Consider the following 18,477-nt stretch of genomic DNA (forward strand, 5'->3'; position numbering starts at 1 on the left):
TGTGGTCCAGACCTGGTCCAGACCTGGTCCAGAGGTCGTGTGCAGGGTCTAACTTGGGTTGTGGAATGTGTCCTACAGACCAAATGTGATCCAAATGTCGAAAGCCACCTTTGACATGCATTACAGCAAGTGTTGTGAGCCAGACAAGGCCCCGCGGCCAGAAGGAAACTGTCTGGATCATGTCTGGAGGAAATGTGCCGGATCGTCCAGCATTAGTACCGTTATTCAAGGCCAGATGTGTTAGACTGGACTCATTATGTGTTATTAACTGTGGAGGTGGCTCATATAGTTGTTTACTTTTAAATGTTTTCATCCTTCTACAAACCACTGTGATAAAAAAAGAACATCTAATGGGAAATTTAACAATATCAGACTCCTGAAAAACCAAAAACTGCTGCTATATGAACTTACAACACTAACAAGTCATATTTTAAATTGATTTCTGCAGAGTGAACTATTGTATGAATGTCTAAAGAGCAATGGATGAACTAAAAATGCTCATAATTACAGCTTTTAGCCACTTCAGCTAAAATATGCTTACAATAAATTAAAAGACAATAAGTCAGAATACAGAAAAAAAGACTATAAATTCAATTTTTACAATAAAGCTGGAGATTATTTACACGGTTTTAAGTTAAAATATGAATTTTAAGTTAATTGTAATTAATACCTAAAGAGAGTTAAAAATAAAATATATTTAATAAAATATTTAATTAAAGAAATGTAATAATTGATCTAATTTAATAAACTTCTTCAGAGACGTGCATGTTTGTATAGCTAATAGGTCTGTTTTGTAAATGAGACTGTGTCTCTAAATGGGTCTGTATAAATAAAAGTATAAAAATGTTATAAATCAAATTTATTTTTATCAGTTTTAAAACTAATTAAATGTTAGTAATCAAATTAATTTAATTCATTAAAACATGAACCCAATTCAACTTTATTTAACTAATTTATTAAAGTTCATTTCATAAAATTTAAAATCAAAAATAATTTTTTATATTTAATTTAAAATTTATTAATACAAAGTTTTTATTTCACATGTTAATAATTGTCTCGTAATTTTTAATATAAATAGCCATCAGATAAAGACTCATAAATGTCCAGTTAAGTTTAAGCTTAAGATAGATTCTGGTCCTGGATTAGGTCCAGATCCAGGTCTCAGTCCAGGACCTGGTCCGGCCCAGTTTAAGCTCTGTGGAGGAACCCGGGCAGTCTGGAGGCAGTGAAGGGGTTAAGGTCTACTGGTGTCCTGTTTCACCATATTTCAGAGATGACGACTCAAAGCAGATGGAGGAGTTTAGGGACTCACAACAAAGGAAAGCAACATTCCTGCAGCATAACTTCACACTAAGTCCGGTTCTGTCCTCCAGGATCTGAGACTCCCCTGATACGTTCCTGATTAATGATTAATGTGATTAGTATCCAGCTCAGGTCCTATCAGCCCAGTCGTCCAGCTCGTTACACCCCAGCACTTCTCACCACTCTTTGCATAAATAACTGATTATTTTGAATATTTGTAACGTAACACGCTGTAGAACATGTACGTAGTTAGCTGGGATTACTACTGCTGCTGTAGTTACTGCCCCCGTCCCTGCAGCCTGTGTCCGTCCACCCTTTCTCTCTGGGACCGTCCCACATTCTTCCTGCTGTAAATTCCCCACAGTGGGATCAATGAAGTCTTATCAGTTCTGCTTCGTTGTCCTGGTAACGCGCAACACCTTGATAATTTTACAACAACAACATTTATCTCACTTCTCAGATGAAGAGATCTGCTTTTCTCAAAGTCACACCAGAGGGAAATGTGAAGCCAGTAATTCTGACATAATATCAGCCATTTAATGCCACATAATAATAATAATAATAAATAGAGTTATGAACTTAGTGCTGTTGTACACATGGAGCACCTTCTGCCTCACATTTATCCAGCAGGACTTTCTACAAGACTGTATGTTAACGTCTGTGTAGCGCCCTTTAGAGGTCACAGTGGGGAAATATCTGTTCTCCCTCAAAACAAATATAAATAAAAATAAAAAACAACATAGATGCTCATGGAAACTTTACTAATAAAAACATTTAACAATTCAGAATATTTAAAAACCTTTAATGAGTTATTAAATGTGTACATCCACAGCGTTTTCTTTCATGTTGGTTTGATCTTTCAAGTCTTTGCCGTTTTACTTTCAGTGACATTTTTCTGAAACTTTTCCAGTTTTAGATCCAGTTTGTCTCAGATTGGTGAAGCTCTGTCCATCTTTCCATCTGAGACTCTGCCTCTCTGAAATGCTCCTTTTATACCAGTCATGTTACTGACCTGTTGCCAGGTAACCTGGTTAGTTGTCCAATGCTCCTCCAGGTGTTTCTGGTTTGTACCAGGTACTTTTCCAGCCTTTTGTTGCTCCTGTTCCAACTTTTTACAATGTGTTGCCATTAAAACAAAATAACATAATAATGTATACACATTAGTAAAAAATGTTTAATTTTATATCACAAAACATATTCAGTATTCATGTCCCAAACCACATTTTATGTGAATCATAAATGATTCAGATGTCAGACCTGCTCAGATCTTTATTCCCACAATCCTAAAGTATCAAAGTCAGAAGAGAGAAAAGTAATAAAATACAAACATAACTTGTAATAAAATCATATTTCCAGCTGGTAAAATAATATGTTTATATTATGTGGAAGTGATGGATGGATTAAAGATGATGTGGACTTTCTCTCTGCCGCTTGTTGTCCGCGCTGCAGTCCCCCCTGTGACCAGAGGGAGGCGCCGTTTCTACAAATGGAGAACTACCTCTATTTGCTGAAGGACTATGTTGTAAAAATCTTTCAAACTGTTATTTTTCACTGATTCCGCGTCTCTTTGGAGGGTCTGTTTGGCGGCCTTGGGGACTGTGAGACGACCTGTTCCGGAGAACAGGAGGAGCAGCTCGGGTTTTGCCCGTTCCGTCCGCTGTTTAGCGGTTTTCTGATCTCTGCCTGGAGGTTTTACTGCAAACCAAGTTAGCTCAACAGCTAATCCTAAAAGTCACGTCACCTGTGTGGACTCGAGTTAAAAGTTCCCCCCTAGAAGTGGGACAGCCGGGCGGTAGTTAAGCATCAGCGGTTACCAAACTTTGTCTCGAGTGTTTTCGCGCGGGGTTCGTATTTTACTTCAGTTTCAGTAAAAATATATATATCGTCGTCAGAGACGATAGCAAGTGAAGCGTATCTGCGGGGATCGTGGTCGCTCTGTCTCACAGTCACACACAGACACGGGGATTTATCGGCGGAAATGCGATAGAGGGACGGCAGCTGCGGTGTTGAGTCCGCTGTCTCGGCGGCTCTGGGTTCGCTGCCAGTGAGGCCTGCGGGTCAGGCTTCCACCGGGCTAGAGTAGAGCCCGTCACCACCGTCAGAAGGTCGAAGGACGGTAGGTGGCGCCGCCACCGCCGGGCCTGTGGACCCAAGTATGGAACGGATGGAAGTGGACCAATGCGCAGGCGCAGCTGGTGGAGCAGGAGGCGGAGCGCTCAGGAGGTCAAATAGCGCCCCCATGATCACCAGTGTCAGGTCAGTGGTACTACAACCACATACAAAGCACTGAATCCCACTCAAATAATATCAAATGTATACTTTAATAAACTGAAACACCTAATTTGTTATTATAAAATATATTCAGATTATAAATAGAAACAAATGTTTCATTCAGCTATAGAATTATTATTCAATAAAACAATTTTTACTTGATTAATTTCTTTGTTTGACCCTTGTGGATCGCTTGTTGAGCATCATCATGATATCTGATAGGCTACCATAATCATGTGACACAGAAGGAATGCACTACAGCCAGTTTCCACTCATAATTTTATTTCCTAAAACTCTCAGAAATTAGATTGAATGTCTTGTACCAGCTCAGTTGCATCATGATATTTAACAAAAGTATTGAATCTGATATTTTTCCTGGCAGATATCAAAGTATTGATTCGCCCACCCATAATGACTGGGTGTTAACAGCATTTTCCACAAATTACTGCAATAGATTGACAAAAAATAGGCTCCTGTATCGTCGTGACAGTTCAACATCCACATAGTTATAATCTTCATACTGAATCTTTGTTCCCAGAACTTATCAGAAGCAGACCTTAGGCTGTATGGATTGTGATGTCGCTGGTTATCTCAATCCACCTCGTTTTTCTTGTTGTAGGTAGTTCCTCTATCAAACATGTCAACAAGTTTCAAGTTTTTTATTTGTCACTTGTAAGATGGCAGTGAAACGCAGTCGTACATACATCCGAAGCTGTGCACACCCATTTATCACTAGTACAGGCCTGAGGGAAGAAGCTCCTCCTGAGTTCTCCTTAGACGCCAGCCAGAGTGCAGCCACTCCACCACACTGCTGTTAGGATGATGAGGGTCTCTCATGATCCTGTTTGCTCTGGCTGCTGTGCTCCTCGTGAAGGGTTGTACCCATGGTACGCACTGCTGACCCCTGCAGGGCCCTCCGGTCCCGGCCAGTACTGTTCCCGTACCACATTGGGTGATGCTACCAGTCAGAATACTCTCCACTGCTGCTGTTAATGATTTTTAACTAATTTAATGGGCTGACTGAGCATGCTCAGAGAGCGCTTGGTTCTCTAACAGCCAGGTGCATGATGGGAAGATGAGAGGTTACCTACAGCTGTGTTTTCTAGGACTTACAGAGTGTGTTTGTCTGTTTTTGTCTCCATGTGTCTTAGTGACGGGATGACAGTCTTCAGTCCCGTGTCCTCGGCTCGGTACCGACGTAGCAGCGTGTCCATCAACCCCTCCCAGGTGCGTATGAGCCAGGTAAATGTCCCATAGCCACCAGATCTGAGGCATCTGAGACGATGTGCCTCTGTGTGATGAAGTTCATCACATTCAGTTTCAGATCCCATTAAAACGGACCAGGTTTCTCTTCCTGGATTAGAAATCAGAAGTGAACCAGCAGAGGAGGCAAGCAGACCTCAGTTGGAGCTTTATTTAATCCTTTTCTGTAAAAAATGACAAAACCAAGCTGTTGTTAATTTTTATGACGTAACATCTCTGATCAGGTCTGTCCACCCTGCTGCTGACCCTGTTGGTCCAGTTCTCCCAATATCGTCTTCTTTAGATCATCCTGAATATGACTTAATTAACTCTGGATGGATTCATCCCACCAGCCTCTTTCATGTGTCCTTCTGTCTCCTCCTTCAGCTCGTCCCCTTGTCTCCTTTCTCTCTGAGTGGAGACAGATCCGACCAGAAGAGACAGGTAAGGACAGACAGACAGCGTCTCAGTGGTTTGGATATGGAGTCAGATGCCTGTCAGATCAGACATGTTTACAGTGTATTTAGACCGAGATTCAAACTCTCACAACTCGATAAAAATGCAAATATTTGGGTTTCTTCGTTGGGAGTACGGGCCGACAGCTGAGCGGTGGGGACTGACGATTTCCTGCTCATATGATACCATTTGTTTATGGTGCTTTCGTATCAATACCAGTACTTTTTGCCCCTTAATGGAAAATCTCACAATTGTACAATGTGCATTAATATCTTTATAAAGCTCCATTTATGCTCGCTTACTACGTAAATAGTGACATCGTTTCAAACGTGGTCATATGTCGCCGTCCTCATCCATGCATGTTTTGCGTTGCCATGGTTGTTAAGTCAGTTCCTCCACTAGGGGGCAGTGCTGAGTTCAACCTTCACTACTGCGAACCAACGTCAGTTTCAGACACCGTTTAGCAGCGGTAACTCGTCGCTATGAAGTTGTTTCCAATGCCCAGCATGCCCTAAACATTCACATATAGTCTTTCTTCAAAAGCTTGCATAATTACTACAGTTATCCTCGTCTTCATTCTTCTTTTACATTTTTGTTCCCGTCCTGATCCTCTTCTTGTCTAGTTTGTTTCTTTCACTGGTCGCATGTCAGCTATTCTGCTCAGCACTGTCCCCATGATTTCTGGTGGTATTGCTCCGTCTTTTGCATTAAGCGATGGATAGCTAAGCTTCCTGAAAACTGACCAAAACTGTTACGTGCACAGTTTGGTCCATCGAGAATAAATGGGCCTTTTAAATGACAAAATTACTTCCTCTGAGGACACGGCTGCTGTGGTGCTGGGTGGAGTCTCTGGCCTCACCCTCTCCAACAACAGCTGCAGCCCCGCCCACCCAGCTGAAACACCCGGGATCTAGAAAGAAATATTATTTAACACTAAATAAACTGCTACCAGTCTCAGTTGTATCTGTACATGTTCATTTTCTAAATGAAAACAAAGGAATAAATTAACTGCATCCTCCTCTCTAACACGGCGTTAAACACCTGTTGCCCTTCTCCTCCTCCGTTCTGACCCTGGTGATGACCAGAGCTAGACTTGATTCTGATTTAGAAACAGAAGTAGGCATAGGACTTGTGTTCACACTCTTTTAGAAATCTGGAAGCTTTTGTGCGTCACATCTCCGTACACCACCTGTAGTCTGCTTTGCTACACACAGTTTTATAAATGAGGCTGCAGGTGCTTGAGGTCTATGGTCCTGCAGGTTTTAGATGTTTCCTCCTCCAACACGCTTGATTGAATTTAATGGATCATTAACAGGTTTGTTGTGAACTTGACAAGCTGTTGTGCACGGGTCAGGTTGGAGCAGGAAACATCTAAAACCTGCAGGATGGTGGACCTCCAGGACCAGAGCCGGACATGCCTGTCATAACACACGTGACCTAAAGAAAGATGATGCAGTACTACATACATCCTGACAAACAGAATGAAACTAGCTGTAAAACATCTGATCTTCCAACATTGGTTTCATTAACACACATGAATATTCTGAGGTTTACTAGTGTTATTAGTAACTGATCATTGATGCTTCCCGTAGGTGGCTGTCTCTCAGTCTGCTCTCCATGGTTTAGATCAGGTATATGTACACCCTGCAGGACAGAATTCTGCTCTGGATCACTGATAAACCAATGTTGTAGAAAGATCAGAGTCCGGTCTAATTAAACTAACCAAGGCTGATGGTGGATTCCTTTATGGAGGCTGGATTTACTCGTGACTATCGGGTCAACATGGAGGCTGAAAACGGTTTGTGTTTGATGCAGGAGGAGAACATGGAGACGGCGCTCCGAGGGAGTCTGCAGAGACTGAGGTGAACAACTACACCATCACCCTGACGTTCCCTGGAGTTTAAACCAGATTTTATTCACCATTCATATCTTTCTGTCTCCCAGTCCTTCCAGTCTGATTCCAGTTCCTCTGGTCAGTCAGTGGCATGACCACACAGCCGTGGTGAGTATCTCAACCATGACCTTCTTACTTTACGATTAACACTTAAACCTCCAGCAGATCTCCCCGAGGTCTATCTCCTCCACCACCAGGAGCGGTGGTGTGTATCTCTGTGGGGTAAATGTGATGGATAGCTACCCTTTAGCTGATCTACGGAAGTTTTCCAGACATTTCTATCCCGTCCAGGAGGTTTACAATCCAGCCACTACATGTAGTTTAATTCAGAGACTCTATCTGGTAAATCCACCATGATCCATGATAACAGCATTATTTATCACATTTCATCATAAAAACATCACCATCACTGCTATGTTGCTAAGAGACCTCTATTTAGACCTGGACATGATGATGAAGCCACTTCCTGTCAGACTTTCCACCAATCAGAGAGCTTAGATTGACGGTAACATCCAATCAGGAGCAGAAATGTTTGAATGCAGATGAGAAAAGGCTTGTTCACTGTTCTGTGTGTTATTTCTACAAAGGTCTGCGTTCTTCTTCTGGTCGGCCTTTATGCTGCGCTACAGTGCCTTGAAAAAGTATTAACAGCCCTTGAACTTTTTTACATTTTGTGACTTTACAATCACAAACTTAACATATTTAGTTGAGATTTTATTTGATAGACCAACACAAAATAGCACATAAGTGTGAAGTGGAACCTAATGATGCCAAGTTTTAAATGGATATAAATGTGAAAATGTGGTGTGCTTTCAGGGGTTAAAGTCAGAATGTTTGGTGGATTGTTGTGGTATTGGACAGAAATGTGAGGTCAGAATAGAAAACTCTGGTGTTAAAGATGAAAATCTCTGAATCCAGATCTGACCACTAATCGAGTTTAGAGGATTTAGATTTAAACCAGGTTTAAAGTGACTTTGTCAGTTAAGTAATCCAGATCATTGTGGTAGAATTAGACTGAATCAGGTTCAGATTTTAGGCTGATGTGTATCAGCAGGTAAAGACTGAGATTAAATCCAGATTAAAGTTTCAGACTGTTAACGTCATGTTTCAGTCTGGATTTTTCCTCCAAATTCGCATCATGTGTTTAGACTGAATCCAGATTGATATAGATCTGAATATCGAGACATCCATGATGGAGTCCAGATTAGGTTTCAGACTGATCTAGATCTGACTCTTTAAACTTAATCCAGATCAAATCAGTGAAGGGGTGGGGGTTAGACTGAATCTGGTTCAGATTTTAGGCTAAAGTGTATCAGCAGGTAAGGGCTGAAACTAAATCCAGATCAGCAGTTCATACTGATTTGTGATGTGGATTCACTTTGAATTCATTAGATTTTAATCCAAAATTCTAATTAAGTGTAAATCCTGATTAGAGTGTTTAGACAATCTACAAATTAGAGTTGAAACTGGATTAAATTAATCTACGCCAGGTTTCAGTCTAGATTCTTTGCAATTCCAGATTTTGTGTTTAGACTGAATTCAGACTAATAAAGAAACAAATATCAAGACAGCAATAATAAAGCATTCAGACTGAATCCAGATTAGGTTTTAGACTGATCTAGATCAGGCTCTTTAAACTTAATTCAGACCAAGGGGTTGGGAGGGGGTTTAGGCTGAATCTGGCTCTGTTTTTAGTCATCTGACTTTAAGCCAATGTAAACCATCTGATCTATAAACTGTTTAAACACAGATTCAAATCTAGTGAATTAAAAGTGAATCCACATCACATGAACCGCTAATCTGGATGTAATTTCACTTCACCTGCTGATCCACATCATTCATGTTCCAGTCTAGATTTCAACATGTTAAACTGAAATCTGGTCAGTAGTTCAGACTGAATTCATATCAGGTTACAGATTGGTTTTGTTTGGATCAAACGTTCAGATTTAATCCAGATTAAGTCTTCAGACTAATCAAACCAGATTTGGAAGATTACTGTTAGTTTTTTTTTATTACTGCTGGCTGCAAATGAACATTTGTATTCAAGGGTTCTGATTGGTTTTCAGATTAATCAGAATTAGATTTTTAAAACTTATTCTGGATTATAAAGTTCAAACTAAAACCAGATGAGATTTTTCAGACTGGATCCAGATAGAAACGGGTTGGTGTTGATCCACAGATCCAGAACTTCAGATCAGATTTAAACTGATCTGGTTGGATTTGTTAGACTCAATCTGTGTTTTGGGTTCAGGATTAATGCAGATTATAAATTCTGACTAAATCCAGATGAGATAGTTTTAAGTATACAGATTAAAATGCTCAGACTAATCCAGACCCAGAGTTAGTCCAGATAAAAAAAAAAACTGACAGAGTCCAAATTAGAGGGTGGAAATGGAGAAAATTCCAGATTTTTGCTGGAAAAGCTAAAATAAGATTAGTAACCTGAATCCAGATCAGATTTATTCAGAACTAAATCCAGATTGGAAGTTTCACATTAAATCTAGAATTACATATTAGAGACTAAAGAAGGGATGCCAAACATATGGCTTGGGGGCAAAATCCGGCCCTCCAGAATGTCCAACCTGGCCCTGAAAATGACCTTGAAGATATTAACTGTATTTTTTAAATAAAAAACTATGATTCATAGCTTTTCAACGATGTTTTTATGTATGTTTTAAAATAATTTCTAGCTCTTGAAACGTTATTTTAATCAATTTTTCAGTTCCACGGATGTGTGATTAAATATATTTAGATCGTGTAGATCTGCAGTGATTTGTAAGTTAAATTTGTGAAATGTAAAATTTAGAAATGTGAATAAAAATATAACTGTAATACATAATATGGACGAAGTATAAAGATTTATGATTAATATAAACTTATTTTCACCATAAATTTTAGGTTCATAATATTTCCTAAAAGGATAGTTGATCAAATGTAAACATTGTGATGATGTACCTGTTTTTTCTTTTACTAAAGGAATATTATTTCTAGGTTATTATTGTTAGGTTATTGTACTGGTCCGACCCGCTGGAGACCAGATGGTTGTGAATGAATGAACTACGATGATCTAAAGGGAGGCTTGTACCCAGTTCAGACTGACTTCTCTCCTGTTTCTTCTTCAGTGGTGTCCATCTCAGGACAGCGGCGTCACACCCAACTCGTCCCCGAGTCCCACCAGGAGGTTCAGGTTCATACGAACACAAACAGTTTTTTCCTGTATTCTTCAGTCTGAATCTGAGCTGATGTTTGTGTTGGTGTCCAACAGACCTGCAGTCAGCGCCACCGTCAGATGGCCGGCGTTAACGCCGCTGAAGAGGAAAGGTAACCGCACTTTGTCCTCATAGCTTCCACCGCTTGGTGAAGTCAAACCAAATGAATCAGAGCTCAGGATGGGGGTTGAAACTGCTTCCAGTTTACTGGAATATTTCTGGATTCATACATCATCTGCAGCTGCAGCACAGGTGGGACTGAACGGATGTCCCAGACTTAGTGGTGGAAGGTTTTCACCTTCCTCAGCCGTAGAAGAGGTCCAGTTAAAAATTAAACTAAATAAATTTGATGTTAATATTTAAGATAGGAGGCTAAAGGATGCAGAATTTGAAATTTGGACGTTGATATTCTGTTTTAATCAGCTTAATGTTTCACATTTTCGCTACAGACACAAAACTCAAACACTCTAAAACCAAAGTTTGTTCAATTTATCTTTATTTCTACAGCATCAATTCACAAGAAAGTCATCAAAGTCCAATTCTTTGTAGCCTAAGTATAATACATTTAAAACAAATCCATCAATATGATCCATATTAGTCCATTTTATAATAACTGTGTTCATATAAACCAGCTCATAAATAGTTACCTAGCTAAGGAAAACCTACATCAGAACCATCTTCGTGGACCAGTTGGGGGTGGAGAGGACAGGAAAGAGGGTGAACCAGCAGCAGAACTCTGATCCAGGGATTCCTGCTGAGAAAGAAGAAGAGAAACACAAATGAATGAACAACGTCAGATATTTCTACATGGAGCGTAAGAGGATTTGTTGATGCTAAAACCTGTTAGTGAACTAGTTTCTTGAGAAAACTGGCCCTAGAATTGATAATGAACGAAACTGATCAACAGCATTGATAGAAATGTTGGTATTAACCAAATCTAACCGTTCTCACCTGAACTCCTTCCTGAAGGAAGCGAGTTGATGCCAGTGGTGGTTGCTTTCACCGTTCAAACTTCCTGTCTGCCTTGTGTTGATTCATTTGTACACATTTCTGAACCCTTTTCTTTCAGGAGGGGTGGATTCAGATGGCCCCCCAAAGAAGCTTTTTGTTGCTGGGGTAACAGACCCCACCCACCGAAGCAGCTACACCGTCAGGTAAGGACCACCTGAATCAGAAATAAATAAATAAAGAATGAAAACTTATCCTGTTTTTCCTGTCTCTCCTCCTCAGTGTCTCCCAGTCGACGACGGACTCTCCTCCTGCAGGAAGCATCAGTCCTCAGTCCCGCCCCCTGTCTCTGTCTCCGCCCCCACCCTTTACCTCCTTTACCACCCACCAGCACCCACACTAAAGCCCCCCATCCTCAACCAGAGCAGTGGGCCCATCACTGTGGACCCATTTCACCACCAGCAGAAGGAACATCCACCTTCATCACACCTTATTTTCTATCCAATCACCTGCCAGCATCACTGTAAGCCCCGCATCTTCTGGTGGACACGAATCCAGAGAAAGTTTTCTGATCTGCTCACCAGCTCGTCCTGTCGGCCAGTTGGATGTTTATCCCAGAAGTCCTTCATCTCACCAAGCAAAGGCTTACATGACCACGCCCCTCGTGCCGGCCACGCCCACTGTGAATAATAAGAGTCAACAGGATCAAATTTTCAAGACGTTTGCGACATGCTGGCTGTGTCGTTGGACGGGAGGCTGTAACCCTGTTAAAACACCCTCGATGTGGTGAATCAGGATTCGTCTCTGGGGATTATGGTGACGGGAAGCACAAAACATTCGAGATTCTGTCTGAGAAGTCTGTCGTAGTCTGAAGACGTTTCTGAAAAGTCCTTCTAATTCAGGTGGGATCAAATCTTCGGGCTCCGATCACACCAATCAGTCAGGTGATGCTGAAGTTCCAGATTTTTTCTGGATACCGTCTCTCAGCTTCTGACTGATCAAACAGGATCTTAAAGACAAGAACCCAAGAGGTGATGAATTACTTTCAGACTGCTGATCCAGATGGTTTCTAAAGGCAGGAACATTAAATTCCACATCAGTTGACGTCTCCAGGAGGAAAACCCAGCAGGACTTTGCTGTTTTCTTGTAGGAGCCGTGTAAACTTCCTGATGTTTCCTTCGGAGTGATGCAGAATAATTATCGGGTTAACGAAGTTCTCATTCCCATGTGGCGTTTCATAGAGTTTCATACACAACGCAACTAAACGTTCAGTATCCCTGAAAATCCAATCGACTCTTACTAAATGATCTTTTATCCAGACTAAGAAGTTTTCCTGTTTGTCCGACCCAACGGAAGCAGAGTCGAAGACATTTCTGATGTTTCAGGGTTGCCGAGTGCTTCTGGTTTTAAAGGCTTTAGTTTTCGTCAGCTGGTCAAACTTCGGCTGGTTGTTTTGTTTGTGGATGACGGACTGGTTTTACGACCTGACTTCCAGTCCGTAGAACTGGTCCGTTTGTTAATAGTGTATCTATATGTGAATAAGTGGCTGTACAGACAAACGTCGCTCTTCCCTCCTTTACAGTGCGTTTAAACTTTTTTATTTCCCGGTTATTTTTCTTTCTGACTGACTTGCTCCAGTTTTATTTGAAAATCGGCCACATTAGCAACGTTTCCTAAAAACTGTAAAAAAAGTTTGGAGGGAATAAATCCAGCAGGTGGCAGCACAGGCTGCTTTCTACATGGCTGTTTTACAGAGTCAAAACTTGAAGAAAGACCAAAAACAACCCAGTAACTGACCTCCAAAAGCATTAGATTGTTTCTGAGCTGTGTGCGACCGTCTCAGCTAATAGCTGATTATGGTTCAAACCCCTATAAGACTGAAAAATGCTTCAGTATTCTTGCTGTACTTATAGCATCTGAAAACCCGAGCTTTGCTTTGGTTTGCGTTTTAGATTTCTCCAAACTATTTGGGGTTAGAACAAACCAATAAATCTGATTTTAATACAGAGTTGGGATAAAATCGTTTTGGGGTTTGATTTATAGACAACCTAAAATGATATCTCCATGCGTGTGGATGTCGGGAGGAGGTTGTCGGAGGTTATGATGCGTTCACACTAATCAAGGGGAAAAAAAAGGCACCAGAGTTTGTTTTAAAGCGCAGATCACCTGAATAAGTCTGAATTATTAGTGTGTACTAAAACATGAGTCTTGGTCCTGCCTCAGTTAGACAAAACTACTTCTTTTACTGAATTACAGCCCGTAGGATTAGAAGCAAGTCTGATTTGTTTCATTTAAACCAATCAAAACTTTTCAAGTTTCTCAAAAAAGTTTCTTCAGCCTGCTTTTTCTTTGAATGGAAACCTGACTTCCGAGACTCTGAAAAACGTGTTTCTCCAGACATCTTTCATCCGTCGGTGTGGATAAATGTTTATGGACGTCGAAGGTTCACCAAGGCGAATGTTTCAGAAACGAGCTGCAGCTCTGCTTCCAGCTTTTGCACTTTGACGGTATTGTACAGTTTTGTACTTTCACTCATCGTTGTGCCTAAAATATGTGGTCATTTTGGAGGATCGCCGGTTTTCCTGCCTCCTCCGACATGTTCATACATAGTCTCTATGATCTCTTCTTTTCCAAGTGTCTTTATTCCTCTTATAAAAGAGTGAACCGGAGTGTGTCAGTGCTCCAACATGCAGTGTTTCTCAAGGTTTTGCACAATAATTTTGACCATTTTCATCGTACGTTTAGCTGCTTTTTAAATTTTTAGCTTTATTTCTCAGCTTGTTTCCCTCCCAGAGTCGATCCTGTCAGAGAAGACGAGCCGGCGTTAGGACGATGTGTTCGCCTCCTACGGGACAGAAAACAGCTTTTAAACGTCCAGTATTAAAGTTTAACACAAGTAAAAATATATTCTCATCTTCACTTTTAGATGATTTTTGTAGACTTTTTTCAGTTTTCTCATGAAATAAATTTAAAACTGCCAGAAAATCAGGTCAGAGAGGAATTTCAGATTTGGTTAAAATAGTTTAAAAAGACAAGTTCTCTCAAGAAAGAAATGGCTAAAGGCCGATCTTATTCCACCAGGATTAAGATGTTAATAATAATAATTGTCATTTATGTGGAATTACTATTGTAGTGCAAACGATGTCCACCAGGGGGCAGAAGACAAGTATCATTTTACATAGAAGATGGTTTGGAGCTAAATGTTTACCAAAAAGTGATGAAATGGGTCTCAGAAACTGTATGTATCAAATATGACATGTATGACTTTAAAGAGTTAAATTCAGTAGTTTTCACATAAAACCATTTACCCTGGAAATCGAACACAATGGACTCCTAACCAGTTGTCCTGCACATATTCCATAAAACTCCTTAAAGTAGCTTTTAGCTTAGCTGTAATCAAAGTTTTATTTATCCTGAAAGAAAGTCTTGGCCACTGCTTATTAACATTCAATCCTTTCCGGTACGGAAAAACTTCCAACACCTTTAACCTGTTAGTTAGGGCATCAAACCATCAACTATTAAGACATATTCATCAGGCTACTAAACTAAACTAATATTAGTTTAAACTAGAAATGGGCTCAACTAAAATTTTCCTTTTATTACAGTACCATTAGTTTACGGTACTTTTGCATAAATACCAATACTTATAGCCCCTTATAGGAAAAATGCACTGTTGTATGGTGTGCCGTAATATCTATTTAAAGGGCAAAATGAAATATGGATAAAACTCGTAAACATAAATACATCAAGAAATGCTTATAAAATAATAATTAAATCTATAAATGAATGAAGTGCACAAAAAATCAAATGAAAATATTTTTAAAATAATAAATTGATTACATGTAACACATCACTAGCATTATCAGCAGTGGCGTCATTATGACATCTGATAGGCTACCGTAGTCATGTGACACAGAGGGCATACATCCTGGCCGGTATTCGCACATAATTTTATTACCTAAAACTTATAAGTTAAAACAAATGGCACATTTCGTATCAGCACAGTGGTACTTATTTCAGTATTGTGATTGACAGATAAAGTATCAGTTCCATAGTCGATCAATGAGCCCTCCCTTGTTCATACTTAATATTTTAAAGAGTTGGCCGTCCAACAAGACACAGTCCAAGTCCAGACCAAACCCGTGTACTCCGAAGCTTTTATCAGTAATCTGCAGACAGAAACGGGATCGACTCTTCGCAGACGAAACAAGACGCTGCCAAATTTCTGTTGCTGTACAGACATGAACTGTAGCTTTAACACAGTTTTCTGTGTTTTAAACTTTGCACGCTCACCTTCCCTGTGTTACCGTTGGTAACATTCTGTAGCTGGATCACGGCATCACCTGGAATTTTAACGGCAGTGTTCGGCACTTCCAGTGTTCGTACAAATTTCTGCCTCAAAGAATGTTTGTTTTTAAGCCAAAAATCCTCCGCAGACGTCCGGCTTTGGGTTTTCTGGATATTTCTTTTGAGAGCTTTGGACAAACATGACCTTTGTTTTAGTTTTTTTCTCACTTTAATTTGACGCTGAGGTCAGTTTGGGAGCACTGTTCACTTTCCATTTGTCCTCTGAGGCAAATGTAGTTCGTAGCAAAAAGACAAAGAAGGTGTTTCAGTATTAAAGTGATGTTTCACTCTAAAAGAATGCTGCTATTTATTGGCACCAAAAGTTGAATAAATGACCTTTTCGGGGACCCATAGAGCCATTGCATCAGCCTGATTTGACATTTGTACCAGCAACATTTTAGCCCGAGATTATACTTGCTTTTAAACCTGGCGTAGCCTAACAGCTCCATCATGAGCTGCAGCTGTTTGCATACTTGCTTGTGTACTCTGCTTGTTACCAGAGGATTCCACTAGGGGGCGCATTAGAGAACTCAGATTTGTGTCATTTGAAGGGAGTAAACAAAACGATAAACATGGCGCAAATAGACGAGGTTAGCATTCTGCTACAGTACAATGTAAATATTCGGGTAGTTTCAGACTTGGTCAAGAAGTTTGTCTTTGAAGCTTTCTGTCATTTTTACCTCTGTCCACCCTGTGACCTCACATCTGGTCAAATTGGTCCTCGCGCTGCCCCCTACTGGTTACTCCAATATTGCAGCTTGCAAATGTTTAGAGGGGGTTCACAGAGGACGCCTCAATTATTGCAAAACTACATGAGGCAGCCATGGTGATTGAAAGCAAATATATTTTGGGCCTTTTTCATTTTCAGCGTTCATATAGATGTTGTGGGACGGTGGGCGGAGTCTGATCAGGCCGCTGGCGTTACCCAGTCAGAGCAGAGTTGGCTTCCTTTTGGTTCAGAGATGGTGGCCGGCTTCCAGAGTGGGATACAACTTTAAAAAGGGCTGCCAGGGTTTTATTGCAGATGACAAAGGGAACTAAAAGCACATCTATACAAGCATTCACATAAGTATTTTCTCCATGTAAATATTTTTGCTTTTTCTTTTGGACAAAATCTGGACATGAGACAGATGAGATGATGTATTTTTATGAGAATTAAAAACCTATATTCAGGTGTTCATTCCCTCATGATGAGCTCATACCTGTAAAAACGATGCAGAATGACTTTAGTTTTAGTGGAAACAGTTCATGTACACTATAAATATAATTATACATATTGTATATTAAAACTATCAATAAAAATCTGTACTATCAGACAGAAGATGTGTCATTTTTCAATCACACGGCAGCAACTCAAAACATTTAGAAATGTAGACATGGTCGAGACGACTTGCTGAACCAGATCTCAGTCCAGTAGAGCAGCTTTGGGATGTGGTGGAACGGGAGATTCTCATCATGGATGCAGCCGACAAACCTGCAGCAACTGTGTGATGCTGTCATGTCAACATGGTGGAGGAAGGTTTCCACCACCTGCTTCATCTATCACACCAGGGTTAAAAAGCAGTCCGACGCAGTACTGGAATACTGGATGTGGACCGGATTCTGAGTCCACATCCAGACTGAAGAAAAGTTTTTGGGTCAACTTCTACTTTCTCTGTCCAACTGAATTTTTTACATAAAAAAAACATAGGAAGACAACATGTCTCTATATAGAGACCCACTCTAACTTCTCCCAACATTTTAGTTATTTCCTGCTTTTCTGAAGTGTCAGAAAATCATGTGGGTGACGTCCAGGACCCTCACCCATAACATCCTGACGGTCTGTGTGCACCCTGCATGGCTCTGCAGAACTAAATCCTAAGAGTGTTGCCCCCTGGTGGGCTTGAACTGCCATTACAGGTGTCACTTCATCCCTCCCCTCTTGAACTGGAACTACCTTATAGTTTATGACTAAGCACAACACTTTTTAACTTAACCTCACATTCTTTCCATGCTCTTTAGCAACATAAATGACAGCCGGTTGAGTTAAATGCCGAACCTTCAATCTTTCACTGTAATAAAAACTTTCACCTCGAATAACACCTCGCTTCATTTTTTTTTTTATCAGTCACTACACAAAGTCTCATATGTGCTGGAGGTCTCCTGGTTCTTTGAGAGGGGCGTAGATCTGTGGTTGGTGTCACCAGATGCACCATCCTCTCTCCAGTGGTGTGACCTGGTCTTTATCTCAGCATGTTTCTGGAGCCCCTGTGCAGATCAGTGGTGGAGATGCCATGTGCACCTCTTGGATGACTGAAGGTAGGTTTAGCTCCAACTGGCTAAACAGCTGATCCACATGTCATCTGATCACTTTTCCATTTCCCAACAGGAGGAGACGGATCCGTCATCTCCTGTATTAGTTCTGGAATCCATTTTGGTCCACAGCTGTAGTTTCTTGTATAAACAGCATCTCTGTTGCGGTTTGGTGAATTCGTCATGGTACAGTCTTTGGTTTGCTTGTTTTGTCGTAATTTTTAAATCTGGATCTATAAGATCTAGTGTGCATCTTAATCTCCTGCCCATCATCAGCTCTGCGGGAGACTTCCCAGTACTGGACTGTGGTGTGATGCGGTAGCTGCAAAGCTAAACAGGACTCCTAACGAGTTCAGGAACGATCGTTCAATGAGCTGGAATTACCTGGAGTTAACGACAACATGGCCGCCCCCGACTGGAAATGTTGGACAACACCTTCCATTTTACCGGCTTTGTGACGTTCCAGCGTGGACTGGAAAACTGGGAATTTTGGCTTGTTCCTAACAGGACACGTCG

General features: G+C 40.7%; 1 protein-coding gene across 2 annotated transcripts; it reads left to right on the forward strand.

The window, feature by feature from the left end:
• Window positions 1–2,784: 2,784 nt before the first annotated feature.
• Window positions 2,785–13,228, forward strand: LOC121653928 (P2R1A-PPP2R2A-interacting phosphatase regulator 1). 2 transcript variants are annotated; one of them, XM_042007708.1, is made up of 9 exons: window positions 2,785–3,558; window positions 4,725–4,815; window positions 5,203–5,259; window positions 7,087–7,133; window positions 7,216–7,273; window positions 10,288–10,352; window positions 10,431–10,486; window positions 11,444–11,528; window positions 11,605–13,228. In XM_042007708.1, exons 1-9 carry the CDS (start codon window positions 3,458–3,460, stop codon window positions 11,723–11,725), a joined length of 681 nt encoding a protein of 226 aa, XP_041863642.1. In that variant the 5' UTR covers window positions 2,785–3,457; the 3' UTR covers window positions 11,726–13,228. The 2 variants fall into 2 exon arrangements, with proteins under 2 accessions (XP_041863642.1, XP_041863644.1); XM_042007710.1 differs by having other exon boundaries at window positions 4,725–4,800.
• The last annotated feature ends 5,249 nt before the right edge of the window (window positions 13,229–18,477 follow it).

This window comes from Melanotaenia boesemani, chromosome 15, assembly GCF_017639745.1.
Source record: "Melanotaenia boesemani isolate fMelBoe1 chromosome 15, fMelBoe1.pri, whole genome shotgun sequence".
Classification (NCBI taxonomy): domain Eukaryota; kingdom Metazoa; phylum Chordata; class Actinopteri; order Atheriniformes; family Melanotaeniidae; genus Melanotaenia; species Melanotaenia boesemani.